Source organism: Apteryx rowi, unplaced genomic scaffold (assembly GCF_003343035.1).
Source record: "Apteryx rowi isolate R43461 unplaced genomic scaffold, aptRow1 scaffold_443, whole genome shotgun sequence".
Lineage (NCBI taxonomy): Eukaryota > Metazoa > Chordata > Aves > Apterygiformes > Apterygidae > Apteryx > Apteryx rowi.
In genome coordinates, this window is record NW_020450698.1 from 526,539 (window position 1) to 545,881 (window position 19,343).

At 39.2% G+C, this 19,343-nt stretch overlaps 1 protein-coding gene across 1 annotated transcript in view; it reads right to left on the reverse strand.

Moving 5' to 3' along the window:
• Nucleotides 1–19,343, reverse strand: part of MYH9 (myosin heavy chain 9) — a 73,266-nt gene that overhangs the window by 47,780 nt on the left and 6,143 nt on the right. The window contains exons 2-3 of the mRNA XM_026076942.1: nucleotides 8,495–8,847; nucleotides 2,409–2,565 (exon numbers count right to left, since the gene is read on the reverse strand). Of these exons, the coding sequence (XP_025932727.1) occupies nucleotides 2,409–2,565; nucleotides 8,495–8,827 (490 nt within the window). The 5' untranslated portion in view covers nucleotides 8,828–8,847. The remainder of the gene's footprint in view (nucleotides 1–2,408; nucleotides 2,566–8,494; nucleotides 8,848–19,343) is intronic.

Genomic DNA, 19,343 nt, shown 5'->3' on the forward strand with positions numbered 1-19,343 from the left:
GCAACACATATTCAAAAAACCTAACAAACCTAGTTAAACAGGCCACAGTAAGATAGTTCAAAAGCTAACAGGGAATGATTTTCATGTCTAAGTGTTCCAAGGAGTCAGCAACTAGATACCTCAAACCAGGCAGAGAAGAGCTGGGGCAAACCTCTGGATAGCCAATGCTGCTGAGAATACTGTATAGCTAGAGCTGTTCTGGGAAAGGTGCAAAGACTTAGAGAATCAGCTAGAAGCAGATCTACAGCCAATCCTTTTTATTGCTCACTTGCTACTGCTTCCCTTACAGTTGGAAAGGTAAACACTCCAACAGAGCTCATAGAGACTTCCCAGTGCTAGGAAAACAGAGGCAGGGCAGCCAGTCTTTAGCTTTGTTCACCAAAACAATTCAAGTTAGGGATTTCTGAGTTTCAGACATCGCTCAAGCAGGGTGTGATGGAGACACCTTCTCTTTTGAAAGAAAAAGAAAATATCCACTTAGAACAATCACTAGCTCTAAACTGCTATCAGACCAGAGAAGTCACCTGTCCCTTGTTAACTGCAGAATTACAACTGCCTGGATATCCCCTGCTGCATACTGATGGATCTGGCAGCGATAAAGGACACGCTGCATGCATATGGTGTTCCAGTTTGACTGTTAACTGTAGAGGGAAGAGGACTTTTCCAGTCTCATTACAGAAATGCCAGAGAAATTGTTTCTGATGCTACACAGAAGAGATTTCCTTCTAAAGAACAGTAACTTTGCTAGGGTTAAGTCAGTAGCTTGTTAAAGGAAGACAAATGTTGGTACTTCAACTGACAAGGGGTGGGCATGAAAGAGAGAAGGAAGTAATAAAGGAAATGAAACAGTGATAAGAGGTTTATAGGCAATCATGCTGCCATGTATTGTACAGAAGGCACATCTGTCCTCATCACACAAGGCAAGCGAGCTCTAAATCCAGTCTTTGAAAGAAGTGAGGTACAGGTCCACAGATTTCTTCTTTTCCTCTGTGGATACAGCATTCCTTTCAGAGCAACACATCAGTAGTATATCTGTATTTTCTCAACAGCTGTCATATCTTTAGCAAATTTCCACCAGTACCCTGCCACCAGTCCTCTGCAATGCATCTGTATGGCTCACCCTTCCTCACCCATGGTTTTTTTCAATATAGCTTAATTTATCCATCACATTAGGTCTCCCACATGCTCTGCTCCCCATGGCACTGTATTCAGGAATCTTTTTCAGCATTCTCCATCTGTAGGATTTGTTTAAAGCCACTAATTTGGGCAAGCAGAAGTTTTTCTTGCTCCCTTTCCATTCTGGGCAACTGTACTGTTATAGTCCTGTGTTTGGAAGCGCAAGCAGTGCAGAGGGCAGGAAAAAGCAGAAGTGTTTAAAACTTAGTCTGATTAGAATTTTAAAAAGTGATTTTATTACTTCTGGCTTTTGTTCAAAAAGGTGAGGCTAACAACAAGACATAGAGAGACAGATACCTTAATCATCATTAGTAGTCATCAGAAAATGAAGGAGCAGTCAACCTCATACACACTGTGCCAAATCAAACTGTCCACTATATCTTTTAAACACTATAGAGCATGCCTCTCCATATAACCCTGACACAAAGAGGAAGAAAGAGCAAAATACCCCAATGCCTGAACACTTGTCAAGAATCCCAAACACAAGCTTTGACTCTGTGAAAGACCATGCTTTTCTCAGAAGGAGGGATATGCGCAGGACCTTCAGAGCTTCATCCTAAAGAGTCCTCAAGTGACAAACAAACAGCAGACAATATATTATGGCTCTTTATTTCTCATTAGTATACACAGAAGAAAATAGGTCAATCTACTTGCTTTCTTTTGTTCTATGAAAAGCCAACCGATGTATTTAATACTATCTGATAGAAAGTTTTATCCTTAACAGAACAAGAGTGTTGCCAAACAATTCCTGCTCAGTAAAACTACCACAGACTATCACATGTCAGAATGCTAAGTCGCACTAAGCTGGTTTCATCTAACCAGTCTGGGTGACTGGATTTTCATAATTTTGTTAAAAGCCTCCATCAAACAATATGTATATTTGCCCTTGTACGGCTGTGGTTCCACAGGCTTGCCACTTGCAAGAGAGGGAGGATTCACTACTGCAATTCTAACCTGCTCTTCTGAACCTTCTGCATTCACACAGTCCACTCCTTTGTCAAGTTTAGCATTTGCCAGAACCTTCTGTACACGGCTGCAATCCACCAGGACAGCAGAAAGCTATTCACCTGAGCACAGAAGCTGGTACAGAGTAGGCACAGGTGCCTGTGAGCAAGGACAGAGCGGGGCAGAACTCCTTTTAATAACAGAGAACTGATGTTCCACAATGTTTTGACTGCAACCTTGATTTGTGATTTCAATAAAAAGAAGTCATTATCTCAGCCAGCACTCACCTTGCATCATACTCCTATAGGCTGTGTCTGTAATGGCATAGATATGAGGGGGCATCTCATGTCTCTTTTTGCCTTTGTACATATCCACTATTTCTTCTGAGTATATGGGCAGGTTCTTGTAAGGATTGATTACTACGCAGAACAGGCCTGAGTAGGTCTGGAAAAAAACAACAACAACAAACAGCAATAAAGACAGGAATTAGAGTTTTGTATACTTGTGTCTTTTAATAGTACGTTACTTGAAAAAAATCAGTCCTTTTTTTAAAGTAGTTCTTCCAGTGAAGCCATGTGGGATGCTTCCCACTAAGCAATACTAGAATCTGAGTAACAGCTAGTGTCATATTAATTTGGGTGCTCAACCTTTCCAAGTATGCACAGAACATCAACTGACAGATTAGTCACACTGATATCAAACTTGTCTATTCACTGGCTAATTAACAGTCCATTATGACTGGCTTTTCCTCTTTTCAAAAATCTGTTATTTAAGCCAAGTGTCAATTTTGTTGTATAAGATAGTGCTCAGCTCCTAGAAACACATTTTATTACGTGCTTCCTCATGTTTGTTAAAGCCTACTTGCTATAGATTTGTCCAGTAATTGATCAATTACAACATAATAAAACTTCATGAAAGAACAAATCAGTTTTCATCTGACCAGAAATACTGCAGCTGATGCAGGGAGACAGCAGATACCTATTCCCTTTCATGGATGGCACTGAGATTAGCACCATGTACAAGATCTTGTTGTCCATACACAATTGTTTTCATATGAATGGATATCTGCTGAAGAGGGGAAAGAACATAAAACTCATCACCAAACACTTAATGATGAAAAAATGTCTGATCAGTTTTGTACGGCCCTAACATATTCCTTGAAAAGGAGCTGGGATTGTTTCTTTTCAGTTATCTCCCTGCTCAGTTACAGTCACTCCGTAGTAAATAGGCTGGACACTTCTCTAGCTGGGAGAGACTAGGTGAATTTTTCTTCTACAGAGCAGATTTTTTTCACAGGTTTATTCAATGAAGAGTTGTTCCTCTCTCCTACTCTTTTAGTCAAAACACTACTCCAATGCAGAGCATCCAGCCAGAATAGTTACTATAAGAAGAATAAGACCAGTGTACTCCTTGGAGGTTTTCAAATCCACTGGAACAGTTTGAATTAAGTGCTGACCCTGCTTTGAACAGGAGGTTGGACTAGATGACCTCCCAAAGTCCCTTCCAACCTGAACACTTCCATGATCTATACGTAACAAATATAATGAGAACCATATTCAAAACTGGAAGGCCATTAATGCAGTAGAGTTCTGAATGGATCAGTATATAAAACAAAGTACTCCATGCTTGAAGAGTCAGGAATACTTGCCAAAGTTTACTTTTAATTCATCTCATAGGGTAATTCATTAGATCTGCAACAGCAAACCTCGATTTCTCAGCTGAAAGCCACTGGCTTTAGTTCTGCAGTTCTAAGGCAGGACAACTGTCAAAATGTTTTCAGAGAAAGTATCAAGCTTCTACCAAAAAAAAAAAAAAAAAAGCTGGAACAGAGACAAGAAACAGAAAATTGATACATCTTTGAGGTCTGGATATTTTAAAAAAATAAAATAAATCTAACAAACATTTACTTGCAACAGGTGTAGCAACAGCATAGGATTCTTAGAATTTCTAAGAACAGCATTCCAAGCCTTGCTCCTGGGATTTAGAGCTACCTAGTCCCTGTCAATTCTGGAGGCTGCCATTTGAAGCATCTGGATAAGAGTAGCTTTCTAAAGCAACTTGCAGTGCTACCAGAAGAGAGTATTTTCTATTACTGCCATCTTATTTGTTCCATCAAGAGTGTTTTGGGGTCGTAAAGAGTTCTCCACAATGAGCGCAGGGAACATTTAAATTTAGCCTCTTTAGATAAAGGTAAAGATTAGACTACAGTAATCATAAGGGTGAAAACAGCATCTGTTACACAGTTTATGGTCTTAAACACAAATTTTCTAGGTGCTGACAGCCCACTCAATATACACAGCAGATTCACAATAAGAAATTCAGACACAGCTCTCACTCTCCCTCCCCTAGAAAGCATATTTTTTATAGGCATTTAAAGCTTCCTTTTCCAAACTCCAGTATAAACTACTGGGAAAGGTTTCCAGAACTACTTTTTATATTTGAGGAATATCTGAATAGCTTTTGGAAAGAAATTTAATCTTTTCTGAAGTGGTAATCTATAAAAGTAAGATGAATACCTTTTAGCACAGGACTTCTAAAGCTCTGGGAAGCTAAACTTCAGCGAAACACCCTAGTCAGGTTAGATTTGAGATATTACTCAAAAGAAACAGCTCAAGGAGTTTGCATAAAGTGACCTGGCAATGCTAGCTCCTGTGGCCTCAGCCTTAAATTCTCTATCATGTCAGACAGTGCTTGTACAGTGCAGAATAGCAGCTGAAAGACTGGGCCATGCTTTCCCGATCCTTGACTACACTGGTGGAAGACAGAGCAAGAAGAAGAGGGAGAAGGCATTGTATTCTAGAGTACTATGTTCACAATACATGCGGTACACCCTTCCCTTATGGTGGCACAAGAATAGCTGACATTGGAGTCAAATGAACTTTTAGAAGAAAACATGTAATTTCATCAGAGTGCTGAAAAACAAAAACTCTTTAGGCTGCCAGTTTTCCAGTTGTTAGCATAAACAACCATCTTACATCAGTCCTATGACAACAGCTATATGCACGTAGTATTCGGAAGAAGATGCCCTACTTAGTCTTCCCCTCCCTCCCAATAAAACCGTACCTCATGCCACAGACCAAAACCTCCCCCTCCTTTGAAGAAATTAAGTTAAATGCCTGTTTCCTACTTTTTGGGCAGTGGCTGCATGTGCTTCAAGAAACGAGAGCAAAAGAAGAGTGGTAGCAAATAATATGGGACTATTCAACAAGGAATTCAAAGTCTGCTCGTATTTATATTTGTGCGACGTTCTATGTCTGCATTTGCTGATGAAATAGAAACGTCATTTTTCAAATGAGAATAGCGTGAAGGTCTGATGCTGGATTGAAGCAGTCTGCCAGAGAGAAGAGCAGCAATTTAGAAAAAGGGAAATATTAATGCCTTCAAACTGCTGAAGCCATGAAGCAGATATGCAGAAGGAAGTCATTACCTTCTTCCAGCACTCCCACTCGCCACCTAAGGGTAGTTTCCTTACAGTATAGTGATCTCAAACTGAGACAGAGTGTGAGGTGATATTTTGTGTCCAATAAAGAGAGGCAACAAGTCATGGCTGGCATAGGTAACTGAGTGAGACCACCATGTCAAGACTGCTGGTCAAGCACACTGGCAGAGCTATGTGCAGGAGGCAAGTAGAATTATGTTGAGCAGAGGCTGCCAGTCCTACCACAGAGAAGGCAAGAGTCATCCTCATCTTGTTAGAGGAAAAATAAAGACTCATGTGCATAAATCCCTGAACTGAACCCAAGGCTCCAGTTGAAAGGCTAATCTATTACAGTCATAGCTGGCTTGGAAATCTGTACTTTGCTTCAGACATTACTATCTCAAAATAGAATTCTGGCATTAACTTTCACTACTATTTCTAATGATGCACAGGCCAAACTGGAACTAGTTTTATTTTTCTAATAGCTACACTAGCTCTGAAGAGCTGGAAGGACTGTCTTCAGCATGGGACAAAAAGCTGGCTGCATCAAAAAGGTTATTTTCTAGCATCTGTTAATTCCAATGAAATTATTGAAACATGTACGATTGAGCTTTAAGTTTTAGGTTGAATCCAAAGGAGGCAGTTTAGGTAAACAACACAGAATTTGAAAATGATCTTAAAATAAAGCATTCAAAATAGAAAGGGTTAATATGAAAGTCAATCTGTCAGGAAGTCACCACAGCACAGAACCAATCAGCACACGGGAACAGCAAATTGGTGAGGCAGACTGAAGTTCTTAGCTCTTGAAATGTCTGACACTCCCTGTTCAATATTTCTCTGCACTAGCCTTAAAGTTTCCCCCCCTCCTTTTATAGGACGGATAGACATAAAAATATGATTTAAAAAAAAGAATCCTGCTGGCAAGAAAGAAAGGCCAAGAATAGAACTAAACTATGCTTATGATCTTTCCAGAGCCCTCTATGCTAGAGATGCATTGCATGTATTCTCCTTCTTCAAAAGGATTAATGATCAAGCAACAGTCACTCCAAAGAAAGTGTTTTAGGCCTTCATCCTAATCTCCTGACTTGCTGAGAACTGCTGACAGGTGAGATCAGGCCATTTCACAAGCGCACAGAAATGCGGTTTTGGCAAGACTAAGATTCTGTAATAGAGCATTACTATGTTAGGTTTACAGCAGTGAAGGGTGCAAGGGCTGTGTTTTGTTTTTTTTTTTTTTTAATCCTCCTTATAATCCAATTAGAAGAACCCTATTACCATCACAGACCATGTTTGAAATTTCAGAGGATATCTTGCAAGACATGTGAAACAGCCCATTGCATAGCATGTAACAGACTTTAAGATGCTGTAGAAGTGTTTTCAACAACTTATTACATAACCTAGCAATGTTTCCTGTTCTAGAAGCATTGCACATTAATTTGATCTTGCACATCCTATTTCACCACAGTGCAAGGATTCTTCCCTTTGATCCTAAGTATAAGTTGTTCAGCTCAAGAGTAGCACCCTGAGACACTGCGAATAGATTTTGACTAATTGTCAGAGGAGTTATTCAACGACATAGAATAACTAACTGCATCAAGCAGCAACCACATTGTGTCTCATAATTTTGACATCAGGAAGCAGCATTCAGACTAAATTTATACCAGCTTTGCATCATCCAGAAGTCCTCTGATGATTGATGCAGCAGTTCTCATGCCTCTGTGCCACTCCAGAAGAACAGTGGTCACAGCACTAGCCAGACCCAGAGTTTCTAGTTTATGTTCATGCTCCTTAACTTAGGAGGCAACAGTTCACAGAGGCTTCTACGGGAAATGGACAGCTAGGGTGAACTCCTGCTGTGTGTTGACCCAGACACCACCATTCCCTGCTACAGCAACAGAGATCATCTGCAGCTTGCCACAGAAGACAACTAGCTAAAAGACCATCTCTCCCTTTCTGTACAATGAGGTAGTAAGCATTGTGTGTGTATGTATGTATATATGTGGATATATGAGGATACCATCTTAGGCAGTCCCATTTTAATTCTGTAAGATCAAGCAAAGATTTGTTTCAGGGAGGACGCATACACCAAGAGACATTGGTTCCTGTTTTAAATAGTCACTGCACCAAGATTTTACATTACCACTAAGTTTAATGATCCATTCCATGTCTCTAGAGTATTAGTAAGTACAGGCTATCAAGACACACATCTGTTGGCTAAACACAGACCACATGAAGAAGAAAATCAGAAGGAAACTGGAAAACTAATCAAGGTTCCAAATCATCCTCCTTCATCCTTCCCTATTTCTGCATTTTGATATCTTAATGTGGTAGTTGCCACACACTTTATTGGGTATGACTGTTGGTCACATACAGGTATTTTTATCATTTCTACAGCAATGAGAAGCAAGAGTCTCTGCTCTTGTCCCTTTTGGGGTGGAAAGAAAGGGAAATATTTCCCATCCGCAAGCATATACAGAATGTGTGCCTTCCCTAGAAATACACTTTAAGGCCCAGAATTTCTGCAAGACACAAACAGCTTGGCATTAGCATTCTTTCCCACTGAAGCTCCAAAAGTGAGAAAAAGCAAACCTAAGTGTTAGGTATATATCAGGACTGTGGCTTTGTTACTGCTCGGCTCAGTTCAGATCAGACTTCCTGTTTACCACTTTCCAATAGCTCTCACTTCTTGCTGAAAGCAAGTTAAATGGTATTCAAAACATATTCAGCAAATGAAGATATTAAAATATAAAGACCGATTTACCACAGCATTCCTTGAAAGTTTCTAACTAGAGTGGGATTGGCATAGTTTAGTGAAAAAATCTTAAGTAGAGGGAAGAAGCTAAGTCACATGAGAGTTTTGTACAAGGGCAATTAAAGGTTAACATAAGCAATTGAGAAGCAAGTTCATGTACTGTGTAATCAGGAACTCCTTCCCCAATAGAGATTATTACTTACATAGATCAGTCCAGAGTAGTATCTCTCCTTCAAGTTGTGAAGCACAGAAGCCTCATTCAGGCATGTCAGCTCTGCCATATCTTCCACTTTAGAGAATTTGGGAGGGTTCATCTTCTGGATGTCATCCTTATTTATTTTCACTTTCTTCCCATTCTCTGCCAGTTCCACAATGGCCTCATCTCCTACTTCTTCCTTCAGGCTAGCTGCCTCAAACCCATTCTTCTCTGATGGAACCCATACCAGCTTCTTGGCTGCCCAGTCAGCCTGAGTCAGGGGGTTGTTGATGATGTTTTTGTCCACATAAAGGTATTTATCTGCATCTCTTTGCGCCATTGTGTTCTATAATTAGGGACCTGCCAGAAGAGAAAAAAATAAAGATTTTTAAAGCCTTAAGCTGCCTTGCAAACTCCTAGAGGTAGACAGGCACATGCTAAGAACTCTTGAGTTCTTGGCCAGCTGAGCGTGACTTCTCTCCTTTAGTTTCATGTTAGTAAGCGCTGATAATCGTCAAACCTCCAATCTGGTCAAGGTTTGGCCTGCCAAGAGGATGTGAAAAAACAAACTAGCAAGAAGTTTAAAAAAAAAAAAAAAAAAAAAAAAAAAAATTAAAAAAAAAAAAAAAAAAAAAAAAACACACCCAACACGCACACTCAAAACACTGACCATTAAGCATTTGGAAGCCATCATTTGGCAGAAAAGAGAAAACATAAAGTGGCAAGCATCAAATAATTCGTAAGATGTGCCAATATTCATAGCATCAGGTCTTATGTTAGTGCTTTTTAGGTGAAGACTGGCCTTTCAGCACTCTAGTTGGTAGAGATATTAGCTCAGGAATATCATGTCAAATGTTTAATCAACTTTGTTTTACCTCCTATCACTTTGTTCTGATAATCAAGGAATCAAATATCACAGCTCCTTAGAAATGCCATATACCAGCCTAGACAATACACAAGATGCACCTTGTTCCTAAGAGACATCATAGAAAATGTGAAGAGACCAGTTAAAACAGAAACTAGATACTTTCCACTGCCAAGTTAGTGGCAACACTCAGCCCACCAGTCAATATCTGTTCTCCAGTCTCTCACATTCGATAGCAAAATATCTTCAAGACAGTTTAGTAGGAGAAACTTGTCAGGAAATTTTACAGACAAAAATTCTCTATAGAGATCCTCCTATCAAGTTGTTAAAAAACTGTGGCTGGGTAGAGGAGAGAGCATCACCACTAGAAGAGGGAGATTGAGGCAGCATGCTCAGAAAATGGCACTTGGGATTTAGTGTTTCATTAAAACCAGAACACTATTGCCAAGGAGCTTCCAGGTTATACAATGGCAATTTTACTGGTGCCATTCAGAAACCCTTTCAGTCAATAGAAAGGACCATGTATCAAGGCTCATTAACCAGCTAACAGCAGTCTTTTTATAAGGTCCCATAAACATTACTGCTTGGATTCTTCTTCACAAAGGTGTCACTGTCCTTAATATATATATATTAGTAACTAGGTAGGACATAGAGCTCTACCAACAAAAGGAAAGGAATGGGAAATGCAAATGTCAATATTCATGTCACAGAAGGCTGTCAGGAGCTACAGGGATAACATTTCTACAGAACATACTCATATTTACAAATAAGTCTGCAAATCAAATAGGTGAAATCTGACCGCAGATACCCCAGACAAAAGGGTATTGAGGGCAGGACAGAAGCTGTCCAACTCTCAAAATATGCATGTGAACAACAATAGCTGTCGCATCCCAGCATTAGCAAGCAGTGAAGCCAGAAAAACATCAGCTATAATAAAAATGGGTACAGATCCCCAAATCAATCATTTGTAAGCATGTAGGGAAATTCCTTTCAAGAAATGTATCACTGTAGGTGGTACACCACTTTGTGCAAGGGACTGTATGGATAGCTATATATTCACAGTGAAGAATTTTTTAGCAAACAGAGAGAAAATTAATCCAAAAATAATACTTCCCTTCAGCCCAAGTTTAAAATCTTTGTCTTAAGCCTCACAGGAAATGGCAGTCAGCTATCCCACGCTTTACCTCATCTTTCCTTCCCCACAAGATCACTGACATTTCCATCTCAGTTACCACTATGGTGATTCTCAGCATCTCCTCCTCTCTAGCTTTTCATATTTTCAGTCGGGACTCCAGATCCTCCTGGGGACGCTATGAAGGGATTTGTGGCAGAGAACCCCAGCAGACTCATCACACTCATCTGGCCCTCTGAAAACTGCACAAACAACTTTGCGCCATGGCAAATACAATATAGACAGTTTCAATCCCATGAAGATTTCTAGTTAGCAGTTAAGCAAGACATGGAAATACCAGATTAAAAATCAATAGCAGAAAACAACATATATTTTGTATGTCATTACTCAACTTTTCAGTCTATCCTCAAAGCAGAGTATTTTACAACAGTAAGAAGCAGCTCTGAATGGAGCCCAGTTCACCTGCTATGTTAAGATCAACAGGTTATTTTAGCATAGCTTCAAAATTATATTGACTGTTAATTAGTAAGAGTTCATGTTAAACTGAGATTGGAGCAAAGAAAAGAAAAAGAGGCAACTCCTTAGACAAGAGTTAAGATTACATCAGAACCTAGATTCAAAAAGCACTCATACAAGCCAACTCCGAAAAAAAACCTAATTTCCGGGAAAAACAAACATGCCTACATCAAGGAAAGCAAAGAAATAGCACTCTGGTAGCCCAGCGCATAAACAAAAGTAATTAAAACTGCCTTTATTTAGATAGTTGGACAAGATGCAATTAAGAGCTCACCATGAAGAACATGAGCTGTCAAGAGAATTCAAGACTCCACCACAACAGCTGGCTCAAGAAAATACATAGGAAATAGAGAAAAATGACAATATAAAAAAGATATTGAGACTCTATGATGCTGCAGAGTATCCACTGCAGGTTGTGGTCAAAGGGTTAAAAAAGGGAGTGGAGCGAAGGAGGGGAAAGAAAAAAAAAAGGAAATCAAGCATTCAATTGTGTTCACAGTTGTATCAGGTTTGGCAAGGCAACAGCTGTGCTCTACCCTTCATTACACAGTTTCCTGCATATGCAACTCCCAAGAATCTAACCAGTTGCCTTTTTTGGCTATAATCAAGCAGGACACAGAGGCACTATGCTTCAGCTAAATTCAGTTTCATCATTTCCTGAGGGATCCTAAGTAACCAGCCTTCTGAAGTGTCCTACATTAAACTGAAACATATTCCTGACTCCCTTGCTGCTTGTAGAGTACATGCATTCAGTACACCTTGGAGATTTGTTCTGGGATAAAGACTAATTATTTTTGGTAAGAAATACACTAAACCACAAGAAATCTTTCAAGGGGTATCTCCAGCCAGTTATAGATCCTAACAGAATGAGAAAAGAAGGTAACTACAGAGATTGATCAAATCCCTTACAGGAGGAGAACCCCTAAATTATCTCACCTGCAGCAAGACTGCATTCTTCAGCCTCTAAGGGATCATTATATAGTATCTATCTCTTTTTATTCCCAGGACTGGACACAAAAACTATTCCAGACAGAAGATAAAAGGCCTAACATGGCTATTCTAAAATCTCAGCAAATGCTTGACTTTTTTTAATGCCAGGACTATTAACTAGTGAGATTAAAAGAAGACGGTCTGCACATCAAATTTTAAGCACACTTGAGCATTATCCTGTTGTATAACAGCACAAAATAGCTTTATTCTCATCAACACAAACAAGTTTTCACATGCTCCAGAAAAAGTAGAATCCACAGGTATCAGAACTAAGAAACTGGAGGATCACACCAAGGTAACATTGTATCATTGCTATTCTCAAGGCTGACTTGTATCCCACAGGGCCTCTAAACTAGTGATGCCACAAACCAACCATTAATTTGCCTTGTCAGCGAGAACAGTACCAACAGAGAAAACAGATTCAGCAAGTTCCATCTCATGGTCTTCAAAATTTATCTTGCTGTCTTATGCTGTATTTCACTAGACATTTCTAAAAATCCATTAAGTAGTCAAGTAAGTAAGACTTGCAGCTTTGTAGCAACACTGTTCTGAATGTAAGCCATTACCATTTTAGGAACAAATCAGGAAGCAATTTGTTTGCCTGGTGGTTTGCATTTTGGGTATAGATAATTATGTGGGGCAAGGACATTTATCTTCACATGAATATCGTGCAACTGCCAGATGAGAATACCGTTAACAATATTCTTTTTGATACAATATTAGTCTATAGGTAACAAGGCAAAAAAAACAGAAGGAAGAGAGACCATCCTACTTTGGAGTTTAAATGCCTTCTTCCTAGTATTGTTTCCAAAAATGAAATACTGCAGTCACTTCCCTATTAACTTAGTATGTTCCCTTATTGTGGTTAATAGTTGTCTGAAGAATAGGCTGGTCAAATCTTGCTTGTTTTCCATTTTCCAGGTGCAAAAAACATTCTTCTTCCATTTAACTAGCTACATAGGTACCACAAAGATGTCATGCAGTTACAGATGGGGGTAAGGAGTCTGTACAGTCCCGAAGGGAGGGGGTCAAGATATTAATAGTATGTATCCAACCTTAAAAAAAAAAAAAAAAATTGTGAGAATCCTTTACATACATATTCCCCTGCAGATTCTTTTGAGATGAGTGAATTAAACACTGGCTTTACGTTAAGATGCTATCCATTCCCTTTGAACTAGGTAGACTTACCTAAACCCTCACTGCAAGACAATCATACGAACAGAAGTTTGCCTTACCCTTCTTGCAGTTTTATAGCCTTATGGTTTGGGTTATGAGATGCTTCTCTCCTTCAGTTAAGGTATCAAACACTTCCCAGAAATCTAGAAACAAACACCTTGTCCCATTTGAAAAAAGCTGCCTCTGCTAAGGTCCTTTCCTCTGGATTACAGTGTTTGCAACTTCTAAAAGTATAAAACATTATCTGTTTGCAATTTAATTTTCCAGAACTATTTGTATTATCCCCCCTTCCCCCCCCCATGTTTACTCTTTCAGCAGCCACAGAATTGTTGTTTCTGGGACTGCGCCACTGCTCAGTAAGATGAGCTTGGCCTATGTTAAACTATCAAGGTAATGGCTGAAGTAGAAATAGAATATACTCAAGAGCATTAGTGGCAGTAGTTTTAGCACATTTACTAACAAATATTACAGTGCTAGCTAGGCAATGAAAGGACTTTTAGTTAGAGTAACCCAAACTGTCATTTAACTAGGGATGGCCACAATATTCTTTTCAGGCTTCAGTCTCATTTCTAGCAAAGAGACATTACTACAGTGGGATAGGTGGCTTTAATTACAAAGCATTTCCCTACTTCAATGAATTACTTTGAGAAGATCCTATAGTATTTATGAAACACTGGGGCTATGGAGAACGTAAAATAACCAGACAAATGCACTGTATACATGCCAATTCAGATCACTATTTTAGAACTTAACTATTTAAGACTTTGAGTCCACGTGAAAAAGGATATATGTGGGTGATCAATTTTCTTCTGTTGCATGTTTAGCAGTAAGACACTGATAGAAAAACTTTCTGTGATTTCCCATGAAGTGATTCCACACACAAGACCTGTCTAGTGGCCTTTATGCTAGCACTGCAAAAAGACTACCCCAAGGATCAGGGTGAGGAAAAGAATGAACAGTAAATAGCACTGCAAACACATTTAGACTAAAGTTAATTCCCTTCGTTTATATAGATCACATTTCTCAAGCATTTCAGGAACACAGTTCACATGCTCTTTTCAAAACTGGTTTACCTTTAGCAGGTTGCGACAGAATAGCCTACATCACAAAAATCCTTTCACAGAGTAAAAAGGATATACACCATTTCTACAGGCAAGACAAGACTTTTAGATTAGAGAATTACAGCATTACTGGTCAGTTACAGCTCTATTTCTATTATAGCTAAACCCTCCTCAGTGAAGAAACTTGATTCTTTGTTAGTATAGAGCATTTAAAAAATAATCCGACTTCGAGAAGAGGCTAGCGTTACAAACTAGAGTTTGATCAATAACAGTCATATGTCAGGAATCCTTGTCAAACGTACAATCTGAACAGATAATACTTGCCTTATTTTCGCAAACTCAGCTATTTCACTTTCCCCAGACAGCTGAATATAGTTCACCAAAACAACAGAAGCAGTTGCATTTAAGAGCAACTGGAAAGTACAGTAAGTAGCCTAGTTAAGTGGCTAAACTGTCTACAGTAACCATGAACTGACAACATTAAAAAAAATAAAACAAAGACTACAATTCCCTTGGATTCACTAATTGTTCAGGTCTCATCTCACTAGGAGAGATCAGGCTGACATTTCACAGCTGCATGTGCCACGGTTTTTATGGGAAAGAAAATTGCAAAGTTTGTTAATATAGATTGATCTAATTGGTAAGTAATATGAAAACTGAAGTCTGAATCATTAAAGCTGAGAAATGAATATGCAGGGGGAAGAGAGGAAGGGAAGGGCAAAAGCTGACAGGAAGCTGAGACAGTTGAACTGGTTATATTTACTTGTTTCTGAAGTTCAGTATACTGTGACATACAGTGCCTGATGCTTCAGACAAAACTAAAGAATCACAGATTTCAGTTATCCCACTAAAGAATACAATATCAAGCAAGTACAAGAATTTACTATTAATATTCCCTCACATATAGCCTCCTGAGCAGAAGAGGCATTCAGTTCCACTTACCGTTTTGTTTAGAATGCTGTGCTGCTACAGAGACTCATTTCTTCTAGTTCAGCTTTATTTGGGATTCACAATGGTCACTATTAGGCTTACTGTAGTTCACTGCTTTCCTCTCTAGTCGCATTCTGACGCACACGCTACATTGTTGAAAGATTTATTTCACAACTGGAATGCAGATTGCTGGCAATTATTGTTGCAAATTCAGTTTGACTGTAGTGCTGCCCAGACTTGCCAGCTACCATGTTTATTACAGCAAGTTAAACGCAAGGTACAGCTTTAAGTGCCTTCTCTCTATGCACAGGGCTTCTAGAAGCAAGAACAAAGAATGTGTTTATCTAATGTATAAGTGATACCTGTATTACACAAGAGCAAACTGATCTACTGAACTGATCTACCCATTAAGACAGAAGAAAGGAATTGAAGGGGACTCTACGACTTCCAGGTGTCCTAAAGGCATCCGCCAGGTATCTTCAGAACAATGAACTTGGAATAAGTGTTTCTCAATCGCTGTGCATCCAGTTCTCTTAATCAGCTGCCCAGCATCACTTTCTGATGTGTATGAAACAGTATTTCTACATTCTACTGTAACAGCTGACACAGGAGATTTGCTCTGTAAAACAAGAATTTTTTGTGGCAAATTACAAAGGCTACAAGCCATACACAAGTAAGACATTGCCCTTACAAGTCAGCTGAGTAGTCACCTTTTCTTCCCACTATTCAAGTTAAGGCCAAGATTAGATCCACACTGCAATCAGAAGCTACAAGTACAGCACATGTAGATGTAACACAAATCAGTGTTGATCTGGAAAGGCCAGGTCTGGGTAACAAGATAGTGAAAATGGGATAGCATAGGCTTCCCCATAGGTTATACAAGCACAGAAAAGATCTTGGGCAACTGCAATGCATGCCATAAAGAAACTTAAACGCTAGCATCACTAAATCTAGCTAGGTTAATGCTGACGAGGATATGCTTGCCCATACTTTAAGTGCACCTTCTCACCGCAGTGAGACACAAAGACACATGACAATGTACATGACACCAGTCAAGTTAATCAGTGTTATTAAGCCCGTGCACATTGTTTAAAGACACCAAATACTGGTTTAGGGAGGGGGAGGGTAGCCTTTGTTAATGTCAAGGCCAGTCTTTAGCATGACAAAACTAGGTTGGCTGCCACCCAACCCCATTCACTTTGAATAAATATTCAAAGTTTACAATCCTGCATAATGCACTTTCTGCAACTGTTGTTTCTCATTAGTGCGTGTACAGTACATGCCTTCTCAGCAGAGGAGAGAATTCCTCTTCCAGAGACAGTATGCCCACAAGGAAGACATTCCAGGGGGAGAACACATTCTTCGTGACCACTCAGCAAAGTAATCCTGCTTAAGAAGACAGCTGTAGTTCAGAAAACTGTTGCCCATCCCTGCTGTTCAAACTGTTTTGCTGGAAGACTTTTTGCAGGAGACATAATGGACGGCAAAAGTTCTGATCAGGCACACAGACTTCCCTGGGGACATTGCATCGGAGGGGGGAAGAGCTTGGAAAGTTTCAGTCCTTTCTTGTTATCTCAAGGTCACTTTTCATCCCTTCCCTAACATTCCGATTTAAGGCTAAGATGATATCTGCCAAGAACTCTTTGGGGCACTTCAGCATAAGGCAGTTCTTCTGCCCATAAATAAAACACACAGTTTTATATCAATTATATCAATTTCAATTAACACCCCTTATCATCTTTCTCAATTACAGGTCTTCTTACATCACAAGTGGAAACAAGGAATAAAATAATTATGTCTACTTAAAAGACAGAGAAGAAAAATACGGCTCACTCATTCAGAGACAATTATTTAACATGTATGTGGCTATAGATCAAGTCATCTTACAGGAACAATTATTCTTGCTTATGTTAACTAAGAATTTGTTTCGGTCTCAGCATCAGCAATACTAATTTTCTTCCAGCTCATATAAGAAAGAATCAAGAAAAACTGCAAATATGGCTGGCAAGCCATTTTAGAAGGATTTTTACATTGCAGTGGGAATCAAGCTTTTCTAGATACTAACAGCTCAGTCTACTATACCAAATTATGACAGAGTACAAAGTTTCTGCCAGATGTAATACTTTCATTCTTGTTTCAAATAGTTCTGCTCCACCATTAACAGCAGCTATGGAAATGGTAGGCAAAATCCCTGGCACAGAGAAGCCTACCACCCTGACAAAGATTAGCCTACCACCTCCACTCTTCTGCCTGTGCATACGGATTCATTAAGATGATCCACCTCTGCTTTTGGAGGTGATCTTGGAGACAGGGAGCAGGAGGCAAGCGACTCTTTCTGGACATGAGAACAGGGATTCCTACATTGAAAGAAGAGCTAGGTAGCCTTAGGCTTCAGGACATATCGGAGGCCAAGTTGAAAACAACCTCACTGACCGTAAATACTAAATTCAAGATGGACTGAGAACTTTGAAACATTCCGATTGCAACATTTCCCTATTACCTCCAAGGTCTTGCACAGCTTCACGACCCCTGCATAGCCATCCATTGTAGCCACTGTTCTAGGGAAGGCTCTCTGGGGCCGCACAGCATACAAAGAACATTTGCCTGTTCTGTACACCTCAGCCAAGTAATTTTCTAGTTAGTTTCCTCTTTTCCAGGCCTCTGGTTTCTTCTCTGAGTGCCAGATATATCAGTCTTTAAAAAGGAACAGCATTAGGCATCTCCTGACTCTTTGTCATTTTAGAATTCACCCAACCATGCCCTCCTGTCTGGATCTCCTGAAGCACTGACTTTTCTATTAAAAGGGAAGAAAAGATGCCCATCCTTCAATCTGAAGTGAAAGCAAAGGTACTTGAAGCAGGAACCTAGTCTGAACTGTTACAATCAGGGCTATATGGCATAAAAAGTTTTCTCCATTCTGGCATTATAGGAAAAGCCACTTTTTTTTGGGGGGGGGGGGGCAGGCAAGGGGGGAAGGGAGGCAGAAGAAAGTTTTCCTTGACAGAAGACTGAGATATCATGACATTCCACTGGCCCAGAAAGAGAACGCAAATATAATTTGGAAGACTCCACTGAAGTTTTGCCTTTTGTTAACAACAGGATAAAAAAACAAGATGAGGAAATACTAAACAGAGTAGCAGAGCTGTTTCATGTATTTCCACCATAATTAGCAACATTTTCCGCAACCATACACACCACACTGCTGTGGCTGACTCAAGTCTATGCGATTCTCCTCCCTTTACCTACAGAAGAAAGAGCTGAACCATTAATGTAGTTTTCTTTTTCATGATAAATATTAACCCACTGCATTATACTGGTTTTATCAGTTAAATCTGCAACAAGTTTTTAGAGCTTTAAGGAATTAAAGTCTATCTATACAGTTCTGCCCAACAGGAAAAACTTAATATTTGCCACATAAAAGACTTGAGAATAAATTCTCACTTTGTGGAGGAAGAAAAAAAATTGACTACGTACATGTATATGCTAATGCTACACAGAAAATATGCAGATATCTTATCTTTAGAAGTTATACCAGTCAATCTAATAAACTGAGAATTTCACCTTTAAAGCAAAATTATAGCTAATGCATCTTGCTCATCCCATTTGTGTGTCCTCATTTTACATTTCCCATCATAAACTTGCAGTTTAATGCAGTGTAAGTTAATATATGCTAAACTTTGATTTGGAAAGAGCCATTAAAATAATTCAGAACATTTTACTGCTTTAACAAAAGGTCAAAGATTTTAGGATCTGCTATTAACATTCATACTGTCACATAACCCAGAGGATAAAACCTAAGTGAATTGGTTTAAGTCACAAATTAAGCCACAGTTTAAACAGAGTTCTCGTGCCTGCTGAATTAAGGCTATTTCTATCTTATTTTGCACTTACGCTCTTCTTTAGGAAAAGAAAATTCCTTTGTCAGTAAGCAGATATATCCATTTGAAACATGACAGTTTCAATTATCCCCAAATACCTAATTATTATAGTCTACCATATTCCTGCATCCATTTATTTAAACAATTCTATAAAGTCTGAAGAGGGGAGAGGGAGAGGGAGAGGGAGAGGGAGAGGGAGAGGGTTTGTATTTACTGAGGAAGTTCAATGAAAAGTAAAATACATTAAATGGTAATCTGCTGAAAAAAAAACAAATTCCATTAATACCAAAAAAGAATGTTCTTCTTGG